The 23,925-nt window shown below is 38.4% G+C and overlaps 3 protein-coding genes across 5 annotated transcripts; 2 read left to right on the forward strand and 1 right to left on the reverse strand.

The window, feature by feature from the left end:
* Positions 1-4,621: 4,621 nt before the first annotated feature.
* LOC311267171 (5-beta-cholestane-3-alpha,7-alpha-diol 12-alpha-hydroxylase-like) lies at positions 4,622-16,625 on the reverse strand. The gene is made up of 3 exons (XM_084370062.1): positions 16,360-16,625; positions 15,679-15,760; positions 4,622-7,451 (listed from the first exon to the last, which is right to left on the reverse strand). Exon 3 carries the CDS (start codon positions 7,339-7,341, stop codon positions 5,806-5,808), a length of 1,536 nt encoding a protein of 511 aa, XP_084226188.1. The 5' UTR covers positions 7,342-7,451; positions 15,679-15,760; positions 16,360-16,625; the 3' UTR covers positions 4,622-5,805.
* Positions 12,445-14,861, forward strand: higd1a (HIG1 hypoxia inducible domain family, member 1A). The gene is made up of 4 exons (XM_084368705.1): positions 12,445-12,592; positions 13,106-13,180; positions 13,385-13,519; positions 13,786-14,861. The coding sequence occupies exons 2-4, from the start codon at positions 13,111-13,113 to the stop codon at positions 13,857-13,859; spliced, it is 279 nt and encodes a 92-aa protein (XP_084224831.1). The 5' UTR covers positions 12,445-12,592; positions 13,106-13,110; the 3' UTR covers positions 13,860-14,861.
* A 95-nt stretch (positions 16,626-16,720) lies between the features above and the next one.
* ccdc13 (coiled-coil domain containing 13) lies at positions 16,721-23,284 on the forward strand. 3 transcript variants are annotated; one of them, XM_084369940.1, is made up of 13 exons: positions 16,721-16,816; positions 17,898-18,082; positions 18,218-18,366; positions 18,446-18,588; positions 18,737-18,820; positions 18,908-19,024; positions 19,144-19,248; positions 19,517-19,687; positions 19,776-19,952; positions 20,069-20,257; positions 20,376-20,476; positions 22,261-22,371; positions 22,484-23,284. In XM_084369940.1, the coding sequence occupies exons 2-12, from the start codon at positions 17,901-17,903 to the stop codon at positions 22,367-22,369; spliced, it is 1,527 nt and encodes a 508-aa protein (XP_084226066.1). In that variant the 5' UTR covers positions 16,721-16,816; positions 17,898-17,900; the 3' UTR covers positions 22,370-22,371; positions 22,484-23,284. The 3 variants fall into 3 exon arrangements, with proteins under 3 accessions (XP_084226066.1, XP_084226068.1, XP_084226067.1); XM_084369942.1 differs by having other exon boundaries at positions 20,072-20,257; XM_084369941.1 differs by having other exon boundaries at positions 18,911-19,024.
* The last annotated feature ends 641 nt before the right edge of the window (positions 23,285-23,925 follow it).

Genomic DNA, 23,925 nt, shown 5'->3' on the forward strand with positions numbered 1-23,925 from the left:
AAACCTCAGTTAAATCTGGTTTGAAATGGCCGGAAAACTGCATCTCTCAACACTGCTGAGAAACTGAGTTAATGAGTAACAGGAGAAAGTACATTGCCAGCTTTATCTAAAGGTTAAGGTTTTATAGAGCAATGTTAGACTTGGCAGAGAAACAGAAGACTTTCCTCAAACAGTGGGATTTTCAAGTCATTTACTGTCACAAGATATAAAACCACCATTGACTCAATAGAGTTTGCAGGCAAATGTTGTTGTGAATTGTGTTTGAAAAGCATTAATATATATCATCACAGCTCTGACAAAGCGAAGTAGAGTAAATTGAGAAGAGTGCATCTTAAAACAATGCTGGAGGTCAATGAACCTTGCGGGCTTGAGCCTGATGCCCGCAGGTTTTCTGACATTACATTTTATGAATAAAGACAATAATTTGGTTTGTGTAGTTAAGAAAAACACACATAGGGTTATGCAGTTTTGTACTTCAGCAGTTTGTCTTTGGTTTGTGAGTAAGAAGAAAAAGACAGGTGTGTTTTTATAAAGATGTGCAAAAGTCTAAGATAAGCAAGGCCTTTACCCACATGAAGATATCTTATCAGCACAGCACCAGCATGGGCTGAGGTATGTTGGCAGTGAAGTGACATTTCTCATAAGGCATTGCCATACTATCATCAATTATCAAATAGCCTGACGGAGGGGGATGTTGTGCCAGTGTGATTGTTCCATGAAAAACCTTCATTCAAGTCTGTGAGAGTTAATTTTTAGTCTATGACACTGACACCATCTTTTTTTAATTTTGGCGGAATTCCAAAAATGTCAGAATGAATTTGATTGCAATGGATTTAGATCACTTGTGCGCAGGGTGTGGAGACCGCCTCCTAATTGATGAGTGAAAGCAGCTTGGGGCATTCAACTTCCAGTCAGTCAGAGTGTGACAGTGCCCTCATTCTTTCTATTGAGGGAAATTGTGCTTTCAACACCCCAGTTCAGTGACCAGCAATAGTCACCCTTCAACTTGGCTACCTGCATCTGGACCGGGCTGAAGTGTGTTTCTTGCCTTTCAAATAGCCTGACGCCTGCAGGTTTTCTTTTGTTTGTTAAGATTTGTTTAGTTTTTCCATGGGGGACATGAGAGGTTGAAGAGGCATTTGTTGCCATTTGTTGATTATTATCCAAGTATTTGGCATTCCCTGGAAATATATATTAGTTTTGTTTACATTTGTTATGTGGGTTGGGGCTGGTTTGTAAGAATTATAAAAAATAGATAAAAAATCTGTTTGGATAATTTTTTTTAATTTATCGTCTAACTGTAATTTCTTATTTCAGATTATTTCAATTTAGCTCAGCCACTATCATGGGTAAATGAATTACACTGTCAAACACCAGTAGGTTATCTTTTAGCCAAAACCAATGTTTCCCAACATCTGCTGAATCATGCAGTTAAAAATTACATGAAACCGGTTGAAAGCAGGATTCACTGTCACATTAACAAGTGTTGTCTGATGCCACACAACAATGGCAGCACCCATGTGAAGGGGTCAGGGTGTATTTTGAGACTGCAGTATTTGTATAAGGCTAGGGAATTTAATGTCTAGGTACATTTCTGCATAATTTGGTTTGTGTAGTTAAGAAAAACACACATAGGGTTATGCAGTTTTGTACTTTAGCAGTTTGTCTTTGGTTTGTGAGTGAGAAGAAAAAGACAGGTGTGTTTTTATAAAGATGTGCAAAAGTCTAAGATAAGCAAGGCCTTTACCCACATGAAGATATCTTATCAGCACAGCACCAGCATGGGCTGAGGTATGTTGGCAGTGAAGTGACATTTCTCATAAGGCATTGCCATACTATCATCAATTATCAAATAGCCTGACGGAGGGGGATGTTGTGCCAGTGTGATTGTTCCATGAAAAACCTTCATTTCAAGTCCATGAGAGTTAATGTTTAGTCTATGACACTGACACTATCTTTTTTTTCTTTTGGCGGAATTCCAAAAATGTCAGAATGAATTTGATTGCAATGGATTTAGATCACCTGTGCGCAGGGTGTGGAGACCGCCTACTAATTGATGAGTGAAAGCAGCTTGGGCCATTCAACTTCCAGTCAGTCAGGGTGTGACAGTGCCCTCATTCTTTCTATTGAGGGAAATTGTGCTTTCAACAGCCCAGTTGAGTGACCAGCAATAGTCACCCTTCAACTTGGCTACCTGCATCTGGACCGGGCTGAAGTGTGTTTCTTGCCTTTCAAATAGCCTGACGCCTGCAGGTTTTCTTTTGTTTGTTAAGATTTGTTTAGTTTTTCCATGGGGGACATGAGAGGTTGAAGAGGCATTTGTTGCCATTTGTTGATTATTATCCAAGTATTTGGCATTCCCTCAAAAGTTTTGTTTACATTTGTTATGTGGGCTGGGGCTGGTTTGTAAGAATTATAAAAAAATAGATTAAAAATCTATTTGGATTATTTTTTCATTTATCGTCTAACTGTAATTTCTTATTTCAGATTATTTCAATTTAGCTCAGCCACTATCATGGGTAAATGAATTACACTGTCAAACACCAGTAGGTTATTTTTTTTAGCCAAAACCAATGTTTCTCAACATCTGCTGAATCATGCAGTTAAAAAAAGCAGGATTCACTGTCACATTAACAAGTGTTGTCTAATGCCACACAACAATGGCAGCACCCATGTGAAGGGGTCAGGGTGTATTTTGAGACTGCAGTATTTGTATAAGGCTAGGGAATTTAATGTTTAGGTGCTTTTCTGCACATTTAATGCACAGAGGCTGCACTGCTGAGAGGGTCAACTGTGTGTACACTTGCCAAAGAGACATCATTTTGTTACGATCGATCACATTTTTTGATTAACTTTTTGCGTCTCGCACCTGGAACGCTTTGAGGTCAGAGGTTGGAAGTTTTAACTAGAAAATTTCCACCTCCAACGTTGTCTGGAAGCTGCATTACTCACCTGCCCCTAGTTTTGCCATCAGTCAACATGTTTATTAACTCTGTTGGTTTCTATTCATCATTGTGTGTTCATTGCCCTCCAGCATTTCCCCCACTGCTAGTCTGCATAGTTTTTGACTTAGCTTTTTATCTGCGTCATGCCTAGATTTGTTTGCCTGTTCTGGGACAACCCCCTGTGAATGACCACCATAAACACATTTTTAGATAACGTAATCTAATACTTCTCCACAATTATAGTCCTCATAAAATAACAATAAACACCTCTCTAACACAGTCTCTAGGTAATAATTATTGCAGGATTATAACAAGGTTTTTGGTTTTGGCATTGAGTCTAAGATTGGACAGCTGCTAAATAGGAAAAAACAAACCTACTGGATTGTTTTACTGACGTTTCCACCATGTTATGTCAGATACTGGAAATGATGTAGACGCACAAATGGCATTCATTAGTACCACGTGTGTGTGCTTCAAACAAGCTGCTGTTCCAGTAAACACAGTGAGGGGAAACACACTTCCTTCTTCAGAATGTCAGATTTCAAAACATTTACTGTAATAGTAACTGAGGAACATATAGTGCAATCTTTTTTATGATAGTACAAAAAGCATTATGTTATCAGTAAATGTGAAAGTGAGACATATTATCCTTTTTCAAAGGGTATTGCAATTATTGAACGTTTGTTCATACTAATCTTATTGCGACAATAATGTTTAAATTGTAACTGGAAACCACTTTCTTTCTTGTCTGATTTTTGTCAGTTTTATTTTTTGTTTTTGTCTCTGCCTTCTTTTGTTTCTCTTTCCTAAAATGTGGTCTTGAGCCATCCTCAGTTTCTGTATATGTGCTGGGATGTACCCCTTTGACCTCATGTAATAATTATAATTTAAAAAAGCATACATAACATTTAAAAAAACTCTTTCTCGTTCTCTCGTTCTCTTTGACAAACAAAAATCAAAGTTTGATAATGCAGTCTTTCTTACAGGAATATTGTAGTAAATTACATTATGTTTCAATAAGTTTTGTTTTGAGAGCCGCTAAACAGCATAGGGCAAAACAAACCATATGTGCACTTAACATTTTTGTTTCCTTGAGGTTAACCAGAATCTGTTTGAACAATGAAATATGGCATTCATTAGTGATAGCATTCCTGGCATGTGTGCGCACCAGTGAATGTTTCAAAACACGCTAAAAATAGCCATTGTGGTCCACACTCCACAAACTTTCTTCCCAAACTGTCAGATCTTCAGGCATTCTTAAGTTGTAAAAATGATTTTAAACCAGGTACAGTGTTGAAGATTTGTTCTTAAATTAAAGTGGAACATCTAGTGTAATCACGTTTTATATAACAGCAATATATTTGTATATACCTCAGAACATCTATAAATGGGATGTCTGTACAGAAAGTTTGGGCCTCTGTGTCTCTGAATCATATTTGGGATCACAAAGCAACATTTCTCTTAAATAATACATTGCTCAGCTCTTTTGTGAGAAAAATGCCTATTCCCTGGTTTGTTACATGTAAGCATAACAATATATTTGCTATCTATTTTGTGCTACTGTACGATTGCTGTGATGTGACTACAATAACCTACCTCCTCCACAACAAACTTGTAGAAATAGATGTTTTAAGAATATTGTGATTTACCCACAGTACAGATGATGATCAGAGTTTTCTTTTGATCAGGAGGATAAAAATATGGTTTGAAAATCTTGGTACAAAATGCAGAAACTGTTTTAGAAATTGTGATATATAAAGCCACACATTAACATGCAACAACTACATTTAGATGAAAAATATTGAATTCTTGTAAATGGATTACAGCACCTAGTCTTAAATGAAACTGTATAGTGAGTTCAGTAGTATCATACTGAATAACAGGCAACCAACTGGTTATATTGTTTAAAATTCGGCAATTGATCATTTATTGTAGCTGCTCTGTAATCTGTAGGTTGTAATACAGTCATGTGAGTTCAGCAATTACATTATAAAACAATAAAGATCCGGTACAACAGTATGCCATAAGGTAATCCGGTCAAGGTAACTTTCAATTTTGTTTCTGCTCCAGTCCCATTAAATCAATAGGCCCTGGCATCATAACTTCAACATCACAAGTTGAAACAATTGACGTCTGCGCTTTCCTTTTATGAAGCTATAATTATAGGTCATTGGGGCTACAGACACAGTTTCTGGAAACATGACTTCAGATGAAACCTGACGTTTATCTCGAAACCAGTTCATTGACATTCCAGTTTATTTGCAGGTCGTAAACAGAGATTGCGGTCTTGATTAAGGGGATGTATTACACATGAGGCAGGTATGAAAGAGGACACCTGCCCTCTCTGATTGTTTCAGATTACACAGAGATGTCTTTTTTTTAATCGTTTAATATGGATCCTTAGCATCATGATGACCATCTAACAGAAATGGATGAAAGAATATTAACAATGCACTGGCATCTTTGCTTTTGTTCTTAGTAAAATAGAATTTAATGAAATCTGTGAATTTACAGAAATAAATCAATGTGAAATACAAAACAAATTGCATCAAGCTCATTATCAGTAGTACTGAATCCACAACCACTTTTTCTTTTCTTTTCATTACATATCTTCCCAAGCCTTTGTTGCAGCTTTCTTACACACCACTGTTGATATTTCTCACTGGTCTTGTTACTGTCTCTACTTCTTCTGATAGACATCCAATGATATATAACAAGTGACTTCAGCTACTCTCCAAGTGTACAAAATAATGCTTCATTATGGAATCACATGTTCCCAGAAACATGATTGTCAAATAAAAGTTTGCAGAGAAGATCAAATTACAATGATTCATCAGAAAGATAAAAGTGATTGATCTGTTTAATTTCTGAGTCTGTAGCGAAACTCTACATCTCTGACGGGCTGCATCGATCCAAAGCCCCATCGCCTGGAGTCAATTTCAGGTATCTTCTCATCAGGATTCTTCAGCTCAAAATCAAAATAGAGCAGCATGAGGAATGCAAACTGCTTCAGCTCGTTGGTGGCAAAGAAACGTCCAGGGCACATAGAGACTCCAGCACCCCAGGGCATGGTGTAATATTTCAGCTTCTTCCCTGCTTTGTAAAAATCTGTCTTCCTGGTTCCGTCTGGATTCAGAAAGCGGTCATACTTGAATGAATGTGGGTCAGGGTGGATCTCTGGGTCGATCTGAACAGCAATGTAAGGAAAAACTGCCAATCTGTCGCCCTGGCGAATGAAGTATTCACGCCCATCAGCCATCTTGAGGGTCATATCCTGGAGCACTGCTCTGGTGAGGAGGGGTGCAGCGGTGAGTCGGAGGGTCTCTTCTACGGCGCTGTCCAGGATCGGTGTCTTCATCAGCATTTCACGGGTCAGATCAACTATTGGGCCACCACGTCGGATTTCCTGCCCAGATTCCTTCACAACCCTATCTACCTCTTCCTTCACTGCTGTCATGGCCTCTGGTTGTTTCATGAGGTAGAGGATCAGCCAGAATGCAGAGGGCCCTGTGTTGCCCTGAGAGGCCCAAAGAAGCACAAACATGTACCTGTTTATCATTGACTCATTCATACCTGCCTCAGCTTTGGCCTGCTGCATGTCCCACACCCAGCGGCTGATGTTGTCCTTGGTCCTCATCTTCTCCACTGACAGAGTGTCCCAGAAGCATGCCAAGAGCCTGTCTGCCTCCATCTTTTTTCTTGGTGTGAGGACCCCATAAGCCAGATTGGGGAAGAGTTGGTCGTATTTACGAAATTCAGAAAATAAAGCTTCTGATTCAGCTCTGTCCTGCTCTTTGGCTTTCTCCTCACCTAAATTTGACTTCGGTGGCTCATTGCCATACAGGGACAAGTAGCCTGCTCTAAAAACAATATTGTAGCTGTATGCAAACAGTGAATCTTCTTTCCATGCCCTTTGGTCTGCATCTGATCCCATGCTGTGCAACATCAGGTTCTGCAAATTGCTCATCATGGCTTGTGTCATTACCTCAAGGCCCTCTCCTTTCAGGTGCCTGTTGCTGGACACACTGAGAATGTGGTGGTCATTCTCGATGACACTGTAACCAAACACCCTGCGCACCAGATGTTCTGCAAACTTGTTAAAGTCCAGTTTGTCTCGACTCTCCTTCACCATCGCCCCAAACGATAGGGGGTCCTGAAGGAATGTAACATAAAATCCTCCAAGCTGAATTGTGAACACATCACCGTGCTTTTGCTTCATCCTCTCGAGGAACTTCAGCGTGTTCCTGCGAAACTCTAAGACATGACCCAGCCAAGGGATGAGCCCCTTATCCAAAGGGGGCTCTCCTGGTCGACGCTGTCGAAACACCCCGAGTAGGTACAGCCCTCCAATCAGAGCGGCAAGAAAAGAAAGAAGGATCGGCAGCAGCAGCTCCATGACTGATCCCTTTGTGTGCTACACAGCGATTTGGAGTTAAGGTCCACTGCCTGGTATTATACAGACTGTTGCTCCTCCTTTAGCTTGTCTGCGTTCCAGGACAGGAACTCCTTATTTAGTAGTTTTAGATGTAAGTAGGAGACAGTGAAAGTTACATGGATGACATTTGAACTCATGTGCATTAAAGGACACACTGAAGCTGTTTACGTAGTAAAAAAAGACCAGATGAGTTATGTCGGAGGATTTTCCATCTGGATATAATACAATGAAAACAGAAGATCCTTTAATCCTCTGAGGCTTGTTTTGTGCGTACTATTACAGCATTTAAATGAATACCGTATGGACAATGATGTTTCACTTTGAGTAATCTATTCACAAACTGTATTATCATGAAATTGATCTGTTTTTTAGACCCTGACCTACAAATCTACCAGTAATTGTGTTTGTGCAGGCAGTTGGCACAGTCACACCCATCTGACTTTCAACAGTCAGCAGCATGGGATATACTGCTAAGCTGATAAATGGTGTTGTGCAGTCACTTGCATACAATCATTTACAATAGGCTAGTATACTTTTTTTTTTTTTTTACAAATGGCTTAAGGTTCAAAAGAAGAGAAGACACATGAGATGACTTGCATTGTCTATTATAAACCAACCAACATGTCTTTCTGAATTAAAGTATCTTACAAACATGTCCATAACAGTTGACATCATAGCTTTTTGTACCTTGCTAATGATACAATATAAAGGTACAGACACAGGTAACTAGTATGATTCGGTGAATAAGCAATAAATCTTCCAGTAGAGAAAGTGTGAGTAACGGTATTTGTGTCTGGAGGTAAACATCATGGGAAAGAAGCCCCATGTGACGCGTGAAGCTCCATGTGATGGGTGATCGCAGTTGACTAACAACAGGTCATTGTTAGTCACCTTCCACAGTTTGTGCTCAGAGCTGGAGAGGGCTGTTTTGAATTATGTTCACAAATGTGTACTTTTGAAACCTTAATATTCTAATACTGGCAGTAACAAGTAACATACATTTCCACAACCTATTTCCAGTCTTTTTATTTAAATCATTTACTTAAAAAACTAAACTCTGGTGTCTTCATTGACAGATATGATATTTATGATAAAGCATGCCCTGTGATATAAGTATGTTTACTCAAAGGGAGGGTCATTTTCAACAATCATGATGACTGTGTTACAGATGTACATGGAAAGTATTAACAAGGTGTTTACATCTTTACTCTTATCTTTGCATTGTGACCCTGATTTCCAAAGTCTGCACCGTGGAGGGACATTTGCCTGCTTTGTGTTGTTCCTCTGTGGACATGTAGCACCACCTGCTGGAGTTTATATCTTGCAGAAAAGTATTTCAATTTCATATTTCAATTTCATATATTTCATAACCTTATATTTCTACTCCACTACATTTGTCAAGCAGCTTTAGTTACTAGTTACTTTTCAGATGACATTTTTTCAAAGCCTATCTGTTGAATGAAAAACATCTTATCCAAACAAGGTGATTCGAATATGAATTTTTCTACTCAACTGAAGGTTTAAGTGTTCCTTTGTTGGTGGAGGCACCTCTTCTAATTCTCCACCTTTTATAAACTATTTAAAAACACTCCTGCATTGTCACAAAGCTGAAAACAGGCCTGTTTTTCTGAGCTCATGAAAACTTGACCTTTTAGTGATATGTGGTTCTCATGGGACAGCGATGCTACTAACATATGATGATCTTATGGAATATAATGCATTGCTGTACATTAAACTTACCAATGGCATATCCAAGAGTTTAAATTACCAAAAACTTAAACATTAATGCAGCAGCAATATAATTCGAAAAAATTATACATAATTGTGAAACACTGCAGAATGAGCAGTCCAACCAAGCTAAAACTGGAACTGAGCATGTGCGTATGTTCAGACATTAATTCAGTTTTATTCACTTGGCTCTGAAGATGAGAAACGTCTTGTCACTTTCATTTAGACTTCCCTTATTTCTTCTCTTGTAAGAAATTGAGTCATATTAGTCTCAAAACACGTCACTGATCGTCTTTCTGGGAACAACACCAATGGGGAGTACATAATCACATGCAGACATTTGCAACGCCAAAACATTAAGGGGCCCTGTGTAACAATTTGTAGCAATTTCCCTTTACAACCCAGAGGACAATTTGTTTAAGTTGTTTAATTCTGTTGGACTGTGGATTTCTTTGTGAAGAAAGTCTAGCGACAGTCCAAGGGATTTCACTTCATGCAGGTTACTGAGTCAGTGCCACTCTCACCTGCGCTAACAGAGAGCAACACGTTATTTAGTAACAACTAACAACATGGCTTCCAGCACAACACAGAAGTTCAACAGAGCCCCAGTGAAGCAAATCCACCGTTGAAAAGCTTAAAGTATGAATTTGATCTAACAACTTATATGAAGTGTTATGTCTGTATGAAACAGGCAAACTTTTAATTTGTCATCTAAACTTGTTATTAGTAGTACAGTAGGTGTAGGATGCTTATGATGACTAGAGACCTTTTTGTTCATCACAACCTAGCTGCATACGGGCGCCCCTAGCAGGGAAAAGCTGCTGAATCTGCTGCAGCACTGAGGCTGCCACCAGTTACAGCAGTCTATTAAAGACCAGGGCTCATGAATATAAAGCAGACACACATGCATTTGATGCATTCATTCACGCAATCATATACAAATATGAATGTTTTGATAAAACTGATATTACGATAACTGAATGATTGAATGTGATATCCTGTCGACTTTGTCATCTTTACAGTAAGTAAATTGTAAATGGAGCAGTGACCATCTCAACTCATTGCTGATTTAGAGTACAAAGTCACCACTGGGTGGAGATGTCTGCTTTCTTTACAACATAACTGCGTCACTCTGAGCTCTTTGACTGAGGCAGTTTCATTTATAACAGATTTCTGAGTTCCAGTGACATTTCCTTGTCTGTGCAGAAGGCAAAGAAAACTGCAGAACTTAAGTTAGAAGTCAGATATTAGTCACTCATTTTCTATATGACTTCCCCAGGTCAGCAAAGATGTGTGAAGCATGTAGGTTGGATCATCAGAAGGCTGATAAGGTCATCCAACAAAAAGGAAATAATTATGAAATGTGTATATTGAATTATGTTCTTTGATATCTGGAAGGTAAGTGATGTTTGTTTGCAGCTCCCTCTTTAATCTGCTTTGTAAATCAGGGCCTGGCTACATGATCAGTGGGAACTGATAGTCCATAATTGCGTAAAGGAAAAGCCACAGGCTCATTAGGGGCTTCAAAGCTGTTTCTGATTTCCTCCTCAAGAAGATTGAACACAGTGCAGAAGCTTTCACAAAGACATGGCAAACTGCTTATGTTGAAAGATTAAAGATTTATTTATTTATCTACTTCATGAACCATAGAAGCAAGTAAAATCTCGAAGTTTTAGGAGGTCACATTGGTTTCAATTGGCCCCTTCATGTCAGATTTATAGGTAGAATTATTTGAAAGAAGAACAACGATAATCATGCACAATATATTGTATCCACGAATTAGCTAGCAAATATTACTGTCAACAAATCATTCTGGAAGCTGAATTTGAAGTTGTTAGTGTTGATAAATACAAATGTATTTGAAGTTTTGAACCCTCCATTTAGTTTAAACAAGAAAGTGTTCTGTTTGTGATGTTAGTGGACATGCCATTCATTATTTTGTAATAATAATAATAATAATAATAATAAAATGGTGATAATAATTATAGATATTGTTAGCTCTAAATAGCCTAATGTTGTTCTTATTGATACGACAAGAAATAGTTATTCAGTTAGGCCATTAACTAGATGTCATATAGAGTTTATTAGGAGTCACTTAAAAGTGGGCCATGAACCTAAAAATGCGGAGCATCAACTCGGATTATTTGTACTGCAATAGTTTATTTTACTTTGCTCTGAGGACGGAAGCAGCACGTTGCAGAAACGTGCAGCCAAGAGTTCTCATGATCTGTCCCCACTGTTACATCATCACAGAGATCACCATGTAAAGCAAGAGGATTCTCTTCCACCTACCACTAACTTCGTTTAGCCCAACTTACACTGTGGCTTTTTATGGTAAGATGAGAAAACATTGGTCCAGGGAATCGCGTAGGTTGTGAACATAAATGGCTTAAAACAACATGGTATTAATATTATATAATCATTATACTTTATAACATTGTAATATTTTGATATGAAAAGCAGCTGACGCTGTAAAAAGCCGTTTTAGTTTCATTGCGAAACAGACTACACCACGACTGGGGTGGGATTTGGAGGCTACCTCTTGTTCGTTTCACTATCTTTGATTATGAGAGCGTACACCTGATGCTGCGTTCATGGTAGCTCGGATGTAACACAGCCATCAAGCTGTTGCACTAACATGAGAGTACACATAATGCGACCCGAATACTAATGAAATCAGCTTTATTGACTTCGGTTTTAAGCTTCCACTAGTGCTACACTACATATGCAGTTCCAGGAACAATTAACGAATATAGAAGACAGAAAGAGACATAAAGATACAAACCTACAATTAGGCTAGGTGTTTAAAATAGGTGTGCGTGTGTGTGTGTGTGTGTGTGTGTGTGTGTGTGTGTGTGTATCTGTAAGTTGGTAACAAATAAAAATGGTTTATGACAAACAGCATAAAGGATGCTTTTTGTTGATGCTACTGACACTTTATGACTGATTTAACCATGGTGGCCAATACAAAGGAAGTGTTACTGCAATTGTAGTAACAGCAAATCAAATTTTAAGCTAGGGTGACATTGTATTAAGTCATGTTTAGCCAATCTAAATACCTATCCCTCTGTTACCGCTGAGAGCACATTAAAGTTATTGCTTTTATATCCAAGGGCATATCCTTATTAAGAGGTAGATTGTTTTTTTTTTTTATTTACAAACCGATCAATTGACCTATAGTTAAAATCCAGAAAGCTCACTTGAAACATTTTTCAAGACATTTTCATGAGAAAATTCTGAAGCTAGCAATCTGAGAGCATTTCAGAGGCGCAACCTGTCTTTCCCATTTTCTTCTATGGGTTGAACACATCACAATCGTGATATCCTGCTGACGTCAGTCCTGCGTGCGATGGTCGTTACATCACGTAGCCGGCTTGCTACTTCCTTTATACAGTGCGTGCGATCTGAGGCTTTTAGGACTCATAAAACATCTCCGGATAATTTCATTATTGTCTATTCAAATAGCCACACACTCATTAAACAGGTAAGAACTCAGTCCAGCCTTCTGTGGCGCAATACAGGTTTTGTTATGTGCTGTTAAAACTGTAACCCTTCCTCTTGATTGTTTTATTCGTCGGGGACTTTATGTTATTTGGCCTTATACCAAAATTTCACTTCAGACGATTATAACTAAGTGTTGCTCAAAAGCTGATGTCGTTTCATTGACACTAAGTGGGATAGGTTCAGTTCTTTGGGCCTATATAAGGATGACTCTTACTTCTGTCCTTCATGCGTAACCTCTGAACAGTTCATGTGGTGTTCACATTAGCTCTGAGCAGCGGCAAACAAACTAGCTTAAGGTACGAATTTAAAACAGTATTCAACCGTTTTTTAGTGGACTATAACTTCAAACTCATTATCTGCAACTGTAACTTAGGTTTTCATTGAGGATTTGACCTGGAAAATGGACCCCGCCTACATTGAATGAATTAGCATGCCATGTTTTGGTAGTAACCTCCAACTTGCTGTACTAACTTTACTTTTCTTTTTGTTTCAGTCAAGATGTCTTCTTATGAAGATAATGAGTCCAAGTTCATGCGAAAGGCAAAGGAGAATCCATTCGTCCCAGCGGGTGAGTACATGCTGTCCCCTAATGGTTACATCATGATAAAAAGTTAAATTAACTTTTATGAAATGCATGCATATGAAATACTACAGAATTGATGTGTCTTAAATTGCCCCCCCACTGTTTACACTTTGTTTTTAAAAGTTACTACACCAACTTTTTTTTAGTTCGTCATTTGTGTAACTTGATCTGTCTTCTTGCTCCTTGTAGGAATGGCTGGATTCTTTGCCATTGTTGGCTACAGACTGCTGAAAATGAAAAGTCGGGGAGATACAAAAATGTCAGTTCACCTGATCCACATGCGTGTAGCTGCCCAAGGCTTTGTGGTTGGAGCCATGACTCTTGGTATGTTGCTCGGAGTGTCACATTTCTGATTAAATCTTATCTGCGTTGTTTTATTTTGTATAAATGGCTTTGATTAGTTCGCTATATGTTGTTTATTTTTTTAGAAACTGACATGTTTTTATAACCTTGGTTATCACAGGTGATTTGGATTAAATCTATTCTCACTAAAAATATAGGTCCGGCTAGCTATATTATGACCATTTTTACTTGTCAGTGTTAAAATCCATTTGTGCCTTCATGTAACTTATTCCTTTGTTTGTTTCCAGGTGTCATCTACACCATGTACAGAGACTTTGTTGTAAAACCCAGAGAACAACAGAAAGCAGCAGAACCCAAGTGAACATGGATTTACACTGATATTTTCCCTTAATCTCCCTTAATATTACCTCATATTAAGGTGAATAGAACTTTTGTTTTTAGAGATGTGTCATAATTTTTGTATGTACACATCCACTCCGCACCTCTCTTCCACTGTAAATAGTTGTAATTTATTGATTACACTTCCTATCTTTTAAATACGAAACCAGAGGGTGAAGCTGTCACTCCTGCATTGAGAAGGAGGAGGTCTGCTGATTTCAGCTGTTTTAATGCTGGCTACACTCGATGTGTCTGCAGTTGTAAACCTAGCTGATTTGATATCAGTGTGGACAGGTGGCATTGCTGATTGCTGAATTATTTGAATGATGTGTGAGTGAAATATCAAAAGCTAGAAAAAGTAGTGAATAGTTGAAAACAGTGCGACTAGGCAGGCGGCCTGACCTTTCTTGTTATCGTTTTATTGTCTCATACCAGCTGTATTCTTTTGAGTACTAATGTACATTTGCCAAATTGAAAATGGTTGCACCTTAGCCCACTTTTTTTAAAAAAAAAAGGGCATCCTAGTGCATTGGGGGCATGACAACATGTAGTCTATAGACAAGGCCTGTCCTTTCATCTTTATTTAATGGCAAGGACATAAATGGGTTTCGACTTATTACAGTGTCAGATTATCCCACAAAAAAGTAATGTATAAATTCATCACATGGAAATTGGAATAATGGGCATTTTTCGGAACAGCCTTTATACAAATTGATGGTAAAGACCAAGTCTTGTTTTTTTCCATTGTGATACACCGGGGTCCAATGTTTTATTACAGCCGCTTCCAAAGTTTTCAAGAGACTAAACTCATAGGTACACCAACTGACTGCAGTAACCTAAATAATATCATACAGCCAATCCTGTGATATGCTGTCATAGATGCCTTGTTAAGTTATTAATGATGTATTGGATGCTGTGTGCAAAAAAAGCATTGTTTTTTTTTTTAAAATTGGAAATCTGAAAATAAAAACAACCAGACTCGTAATTGTGAAATTGTGTTGTGTACTGAAACCTCTCCAAGTTGCAATGAAAATGTGTTTTGTCTGATGTAGCTTATTTGGAACAAATGGCAATATACACTGCCAGTTTATCATGTACACATCTAGTGTCTGTATTAAAAGTCAATACCTAAGTCTGTGTTAGAAACACCCTCACTGTAAAACAATACAATTTAACAGCACCATAAACTACAGCCTTTAAATACCAAAGAAGTTCTCTTTAACAGTCTATTAAACCTTTGCAACAAAAGGTGAATACTAAATGACCGTGGGAATAATTGAAGAGTGCATTATTTTTAGTTAAGTGTACAGTTTATCACAAATTATGTTCTTGTATGTCAGGTCAAACCTCTTTCTTGCAACTCTTAATGTTTACACAATGATAAGTACTCACTTCCTCGTGCAGAATCTGGTGTGTCCAGAAATTCCAAATAATAAAACCATTACACATACTGTGTTTGAACATTACCCTACCACTCCCATCAGATAAAACTGCTCTGCTTTCCCTGACTGTGTACTGACCCACCTTAATATCCAATTTGAACAGGAAAGGTCTTACAGCAATTTAATGCAGTTAAGATGCTCTAAGTGCTGCGTCATTGTGACTCCTGATGGTAAGTATTACTCACAATAAAGAACACAGTGAGTCTACCTGAGATCCAGTAAGTATTATGCAATTGCATCAGGTTACGGATGTCACATGCTCAAGTTCCTCACAATAACACCTGAGGAGGGTGCATGTAATTGGCAGGCTATGCCAATCTGGGAGCTTTCATCACTCATACATTAAACATTATTCCATACCAGCATCCTTTGGTTGTCCCTTGCCTCCAAACATGTGTCGAGGCAGAAGACTGGAGTACTTGTGAGGCTTCCAAGGGATTCACTGTCAAATGAGAAATAGTATTTTACTTTTTTGTTTCTGGAGTTTATTATAACTAAGAAGAACATTTATTGGATGGGTGTTATAAACATGGAATGAATGTTTCCACAGCCAGTGTCTTTCAATCTGTCAGAACAAAATGAATGTTCAGGGCCGTAGCATATTGAGGTCATGTCCCTGTTTTTTTTCTGGGTCTTTGATATCTAAATATAAATATATATATTTAGAAACACTTAATTATATCTATCATATCATTAAAATAAACAATTAAACTCTAATCAATAGTTATTTCACTGTAAACAAGCAATGACATGCTTTATAAACAATTTATTAGCAATTGTTTATTGCTACATGTTTCAAGAACCATTTAATTGTTTCTTAACAGTGAAATTACTTAACTAAATCAATTTAACCATGCATTTACCAAGTCTGATAAAGCTGCAGTGTAGGGTATTTCGCCCCCTTGTGGTCAAACAGGATATAGCCCAAATATAAAGGCTTGGCTCAAGTTTTCAAAGTTTACTAATGGGGGCACTCCAACACCTGTTTTTTCCCCCAAATATCTGGAATGTTTTTGTGTTCAAAAAAAAGTTTAATCTCACCTTTTTCACTCCAATGGCCCACAGCAAAACCAATCATTTGGTAAAGTTTAGCTAGCTAGCATAATTTTTTAATCAGTCAAGAAGTCCTGCACCTGTTTGCTATTTACTCTCCTCATTTCCCGCCTCATGTAGCTCTCCATAACTGTGTCCAATATTAGAAAACAATTTACAAAATGCGCGCTTGCAGGTCTTATTCTTAAATTCAAGTTAATGACCGGTAAAATTATATAAAAGTGAAAGATATTCAGCCTTAATAACGTTATGACTGGTGGCTCCCTCCTTTTCCCTTGACTACATTCTTGCTCCCGCGAGATCTTGTCCCAATCTCGAGAGTGCCGTTGCTATGGTTACAGTAGCGTTGCAATCAGTCAGGAAGCTTCTTCACACGAAACAGCTTTAATTCAGTGGGAAAACAGCCTCCAAATTGTGTCAAGAGCGATATTTGGATGAATGAAAGGTGAGCTATTTTCTTATTATACAACCATAACGTGTATAATCCTAATAAGGAGCAAGAAGAATATGATTAAACGTTTTCACAGCCACTCAAACTGTCATAAACATCAATGTTATCTCGGTAACTGCTGGACACGTTATCTACCAAACGCATTTGTTTTGCTAATAAGACTGGGGCAGTAAATTTAAGTCTTTTTGGGCAACCAGTGGAGACATTATTAACAACACCATGAACCAAAAGTGGGACACTCAAATTCCACGTCGAGGAGCTATTACCAGAATGACTTGTTTTGCTGCTGCGTTCAGGGAAAACACACATGTAGGGCGTTTATTCCTGGGTCTTCTAGAAAAATGTCATTTTATGAAGCTTTGATCAAACAAGTAAGGTATACAAAAAATGTGAGTAGTTACTGAGGAGCAAGTATAAATCGGTAACTAGGATTTGAGGGCTATATAGTAGACAATGATGAGTTACTGAAGAACAGACCGGGAGATACTGCATTAATGAATCATTAGGTAAGGAGTACTTCATGAATATCTGTGAATCGACACACTGACCACTTTCTTCATGAGTTGTTCCTGATTGACTATCACTCACTCACTGATTGGCACAAACTAGCAATGACTGAGTAATTACTTAGTACTGAATCATTTGTTACTGTTAAGAATAGTTAAGAATTAATGAATAAGTAATTAAAATTTACTGAGTCTAATGGTTAACTACTCAATATGATGTCTCAGTTTATTTGAACTACACAAAAACAGTAACTAATGATTCAGTAATTATTCAGTAATTAGTCATTACCGGTTTGTCCCAATCAGTGGTCATGGTTTCTCCATGAGTTGTTCCTTATTAAGTAGTTTGTGATTCAGTCCTTACTCGCTCCTCGGAAACTACTCCCATTTTTGTGTCTCTTATTGTTCCCTTAGTTAGTACTGAATTGAACTGCTGCCTTCAAATCCAGGGAAATGCGTATCTAAGTATGCAGGATATTATCATGACATAATTCCCTTATCATTTTTTAAAAATGTAATTTTCGCTGTAATTTCTTGCCTATATAAATTGATTACTTTCTCCATCATAGATCATGGAGCACGATGATGAACTGAATGATTTGCGGCTTCAGTTCCAAGCACTACAAAAACAGCAGGAGAAAAGAAAACTGGATAGGAAGAAGGAGAAAGAAGCAGATAAACTAAATGTCAGCGCTACCCAAGATGATTTGGATCTATCTAAGCAAGGTATTCAGGCAGATAATCCCAAAGACAGGTGAGACTTAAAAAAGCTGAAGTTGGAAATATCACCAACTTTGTATGTACACAAATTGATATGAACAACCAGGTTCTTATCTTGTATGTAACTTCTATCATGTATTCAGTGTTCATTTTAATTGCCTCCCTATAGACTGCTTAGCCGACAGAATGAGAATTTACTGGACCAGCTGAGGGAGCTTAAGGATGAAAATGGTCGGCTCTTCAAACTTCTGAGCGAAAAGAACTTTGAGATTAAACACCTGACGAAGAAAAGAGAAGAAGAACGTTTGGCTTTAGCAGGTAACTTCTACTTATCTTAATCCAGTGATGATCCAGACACATCACAGCTTCCTCATGACTCATCCACTCATCTGTTTAGGCACATCGGGCCTGGCAGGGGATATAGCGGCCACCAAGATTGTTGAGCTGTCTAAGAAGAATAGAGAGCTAACTGCTGAAATTGAGCAAGAAAAGATTAAATCCAAGCAAAACAGCAACAGAATCAAAGAGCTTGAGAAACAGGTAACAAAGTTTTGCATTAGGTGTATCCTGCCATTTGATCTGTTGGATAAATACAACTGTTTACATTTGTTTTAAACTAAATATGATGTGATGTATTACAGAGGGAATAAATCAATTAGTAATTGTGATGTTACGCTCCTTTCTAAAGCTGCAGGCTGCTTTAGTGCACTCTCCACCTGGACAAAGGCCAGATACAAAGTCACAGAATAAGGTTTCGTCTGAAGACTGTGAGGTATTTCACCATAAGGAGAATATTTTTCCCCTCCTAACTTTAGAAATAGCAACTCCATCTGAATCATATGTCCTTTGTTCACATAAGCAGGACAATCCAGTGGTGAAATCACTACAGGAAAAATTAGCTGCTGCCCAGCTGAAAGTGACTGAGTATCGCAACCAGGTTCAATCTGCCAAACAGGAGTTGAAAGTAGCTCATAAGGTAGTGGCTTTCTTTTTCCTGCCTTAAGTCTAACTGCCCAAAAACAATATCAAATATTCAATTGAATTATTATCTATGACTTTTACTTTCCAAAATATGATCCGCTACTGCTGTTGTAGGTTTTAATCAGCGAGGTTGGAGAGGGGGTCAACCTTCAGCAAGTGCTAGGCTGCCCAGGAAGCTTTAGAGGCCGCTCTCAGCAAATACTGGCTCTTCAGACAAGGGTAAGCAAAAAAAAATTACATTCTACTTGAAGGGGCAGTTCACCCCGAAACAAAAAACATGTATTTTTCCTCTTACTTGTAGTGCTGTTTAGTTTGGAGATATCAGCTGCAGAGACATCCGCCCTATATAGAATATAATCAAACTTGATGGCACTCAGTGTGTGGTGCTCAAAGTGCCAAAACAATACATTTTAATAAACAGAGATGTCTCTTTTAGAAATCATCAACAAATAAACAAATAATAACTAAACTAGTCATTGTGAACCAGTTGCGAGACCTTGAGCAGCAGCTGAACCAGGTGAATCAGCGAAGACAGCCAAGTGTCCTGAGTGTAGAGGAAGAGTTTCTGGACATGGGGGTCCTTCAGAAAACCCCTCCTCAAGAAAGGAACCTCAGCTACATTCGCACCATCGAGAAGGAGAGGAAGGAGGCATTTGAGGTGTGTGTGCTGTACAATAATTGTAATTCGTTTGAAATGCGAATCTTTAAATGTGCAATGGCCCTGCTCTCCTTCTACACCTTTACAGAGGATCTCAGTGGATTATGAGACCCTCCTGAAAGACCACGAGGATGTGAAGAAAAAGCTGGAAGCCTCTAAAGCCAGGAACAAATCTTTGTCGTCTGAAATAAAAATTCTAAAAGGCCAAATCTCCACCCTTCTGGAGAAGGGGAAGCATGATGATGAGCTTGTGGATGCTCTGCTGGTAAGTCATTAGATAAGAAAATATCTAGTGTTATTTATATGCTCAGTGTATATTCAGAAAGAATGATCACCTGTGACATTGTTCTAAGCAATAATTGCCCCTTCTTCTTCTGTCAGAAGCAGCAGACCCGCATGCAGGAGGTGCTGAAACAGGTCAGCCAACAGCAGAACGCAGAAAGCAAGGAGACCCAGCAGAGCCAGACACAGCTGCCGAGGAGTGAGGCTTCAGAGCAAAACACTCTCATCCAGAAGCTTAAGACCAAGATCAAAGAACAGGAGAAGAGAATCAAGCAGCTCTCTGTCAAGGTAAACAAATAGAAAGCTGAGGAAAGGTCACTTGAAAAGTTATATATCCTTCAAACTTTTATTCTCAGGCTTGGTCTTTCACATTTAATGCTTAAATGTATGCATACAAATGTTGCAGGAAGAGGACGAGGAAAAACAGTCCAACTCAAAGATAACAATTTGCAGTTCAGGATCTCCCCCTGAAGAGGGAGACAGTAACAAGAGAATAACATCTCCAAGGTATGTGTGCCAGTGGCAATCATGATAAATGATAATGGAACAATGTACGTGTACGTTTTTCATTAAGTCATTAAGACTCATTATGCTAATACCGGGTACAAGGTCATTTATTCGTCTTTTCACAACACAGAATAACGAAAATTAGATTGTGTAAACTCCTTCATGCTACACAAATTACAAAACATATACAGTATACAGTTATTTATATAGAAATATACATAAATACATAGTGCATCTTTTTAATCTGCGTCAGGGTGAATGTAAGCAGCAGCAATAAGATGGTGATGATAATGAGGTCGGCATCTTCATATCAAAAGTTTGACATCTGAGTAACACTCTACATCAGCTTTGACTGTGTGTGAGCACCAAGCATCCATGTTAGTCCACCTCTCCTCGTCCAGCCAACAACAGTCTCTGATTTCATGTTGTTTCGCCAGCCTGGGTCCCATTTTGTCTGTTTCCTTTATCCATGACCAGACATTAGCAAGGAGCGGCCTTAACCCAAGCTTGATTAGTGTGGCTCTTATTCCCTTGGTCGGTCCAAACGGTCAGGTTGAATGGTCGAAAAACGCTGGGGGCCGTGACGGTCTCAAAGTCCACTGCTCTTAGTCCAAAACACCTGCTTTCTTCTCCAATGATGATGATAGTTTTTTCTGCCATGGGCAGTATGTGTTTCAGCAATAAATCCGAAAAATGACTGTCAAAAAAAGAAATATGTAGCATAATTTGGAGGAGCTACATTAAATTTATTCACAGGTCTTGAGAAGTACTACTGCCTACGTGAAAAACAAAGCTTAAAGCCTTTTGTGGCTAAAGCTGCATGTAATCGAATAAATGGACTCCAGTTGTGTCATTAAGTGGCTAAGTTGCAATGTGGTTAATGTAAGTGCCAGGTTTTTAAAAGCAGTGTTGAACTCATTGTGGACAGTTTAAAAACAAAGGATCAAAATCCACTCAACAGAACCAGATATATTACCATTATTATTCCACACATTCGACTTGCTTTTCAAAACCTGATGCCTACATTACCCACAATGCAACTAAGCCGCTGAGTGACATCACTGGAGGCAGTTTATCAGATTACATACAGCTTCCTATGGAGCCAAAAGAATTGTCATACTACTTTTTCTACATATGCAGTAGTATTCCCCAAGACAGGCAAACACACTTTAATGTTTCATGTAAAATGTGAAATTATCCTTTAATTGTTCACAAGAAATCTATTTGTAAGGTTTCTTATTTTTAAAAAAGGGCTTGATTATGCAAAGCAACAGCACATGTATGAAATGAAATAAAGGCTTTATACTAATTTTTTCACATATGCAGTAGTGCTCCCCAAGCCCTGTAAACGCACTTTAATGTATAAATTGGTGGAGTTACCCTTTAAAGAAATAATATAGTGATGAAGACTAATATAATTAAATGTCAGTAATGTTACCTGCTTATAGAAGTCTCAACAAAAGCATAACAGCATGCATCCTAGTCCCAGAGGTGGTTGTATCCATGTGCTGAAGGTTTGTTTGCAGGTTCGTGTCGATTTTGAAACTATGAGTTTTACAGACAACCTTTAGGCTAAACTCTGTATTAAGAGTATTTTGCTGTTTTGTTAAATTTCTTAGCTAAGCATTATATGTAGCAAAGATCAATGCAAAGCATCTTTATTTTTCCACTTTTTCTTTACTAGAACTTATCAATTTCAAGTCCATCTGTACAGTCGTCATCAAGAGGAATGCAGTTTTTTTTAACTATGTGTAACTACAAAAGATCTCGCTTGAATCTTCTAGAGAGAAAGATCTGAAGCAGAGGGTTTTGGAGGCAGAACAGAAGGACCAGGAGGAGCGCCACGGGATGGTGGTCTTTGAGCAGCAGCTGGAGAGGACAAAATTAGATTGAAAGTAAGGACTGTAAAAGCAGAAAGGGTAGAACATGATGCCAGCATGATGCAACAATGTCAAGCAGATTTTCAATTTATTTCAATGCTCGACTCATCAATTTCTCCCTTGTCAGTCTCGCTTGTGGCTATCACTCTGTGCCTCTGGAGCGGCGGCCCTCAGCACCAGGCTGGCACGAATTTCGAGCAACAGGAGCTGAACAGACTGTACAGCTTGACCGGCATTTGTTATAATGTAATTTCTAACTGTGAGAATGCTGTCTTGAACTGGTTCTGAAAACAATGAATGCATAGTAATGGACACACTGCCTGTGGACGGTGCTCATTCAAACCCTCATGTTTGGGCTGCACAGAGATGTTCATGTTGCCCTTGTACGTCTTCTTCTTGCTGGTCACTCAGCTGGAGGGAAACTGAGGCGCTGAGGGCATCGCTAAAGAGCACTCTCCACCATGACCTGCGGCTCTGCAGTGACATGATGAGACAAGCCAAGCATGTTTTTCCTGCAGGGTTTGTGGAAGCCCAGACAAGACACTAACCAGGGGAACTGGCTGGTCCCTGCTCAACCTCACGTCCAGCTGAGCCCTACCTTCTCCTGACACATGTGACAAACAGCAGCCTGCAGGAAACAGACTCTCCCCTTCTGCCACACAAACAGCATACGGATCTCCGTCTTTTTCCTCGTTCAAACCCTTAAAGACGGCTTGTGGATGGTTCCTTTCTGTGTTTGGTTACCTCGGTTTGAGGGACCTTGAAGACCAGAGCTCTCAACTTAACCCTGATGGCACCAGACAAGTGTTCTTACTGATTGTAGAAATGTTTGACGCTGATAGGATGTCTCCCCATGGTTTCCTTTCTTGTGTGCGTGCTGTTTTATAAATGTCACTGTCACATTTTATTAAATCTATGTATGCCTTTACGTCTGCTGGCAACAGTAAGTGCATTGCAGGTATAGAGAGTACAAAGTTTTTTGTAAACCAACTACTAAGTGCATAATAAATTATTTATTAACTTTAAAAATTGTTACTGATCTCGCTTTAGGTCCAGTAGCTGCAAAACCCATATTTAACTGTAAATATAAGTGCATAGTTAACTGCTAGGTGGTATGTGGTAGCACCCTTTATGAAGCCCATGTCTATAATGCATTATAACGCAGTCTGCTATAGGTGCATTTTAACGCATTATAAATATGTTCACTCTACAGTCATACTTATAAGCCCTTTATAACAATAATCATAACTCTTTATTACGCCAGTGTCTATAATGCAATGCAACATACTCATAATGTATGGGGGGTTCTAAGGGGCCAAATTGAGTACATAGATTAATATATAAATACATAAATAATTGTGTAATTAAATGCCTAAATAAAAACATAATTAAGTTCAGAATTCAGAATGCGTTATAACAATAATCATAAATTATTGAGAATTTTATAATGAGGTCAAGTATCAGTCCTTCATTTGTGGTCACTCATTATTTTGCAAAGATCATAATGTATTAAACATTCTCATAGTTGTAATACATTATAATCACTAGCAGGCATTATAATGTGATTAT

Source organism: Pagrus pagrus (genome assembly GCF_965226575.1).
Source record: "Pagrus pagrus genome assembly, chromosome: 12".
NCBI lineage: Eukaryota > Metazoa > Chordata > Actinopteri > Spariformes > Sparidae > Pagrus > Pagrus pagrus.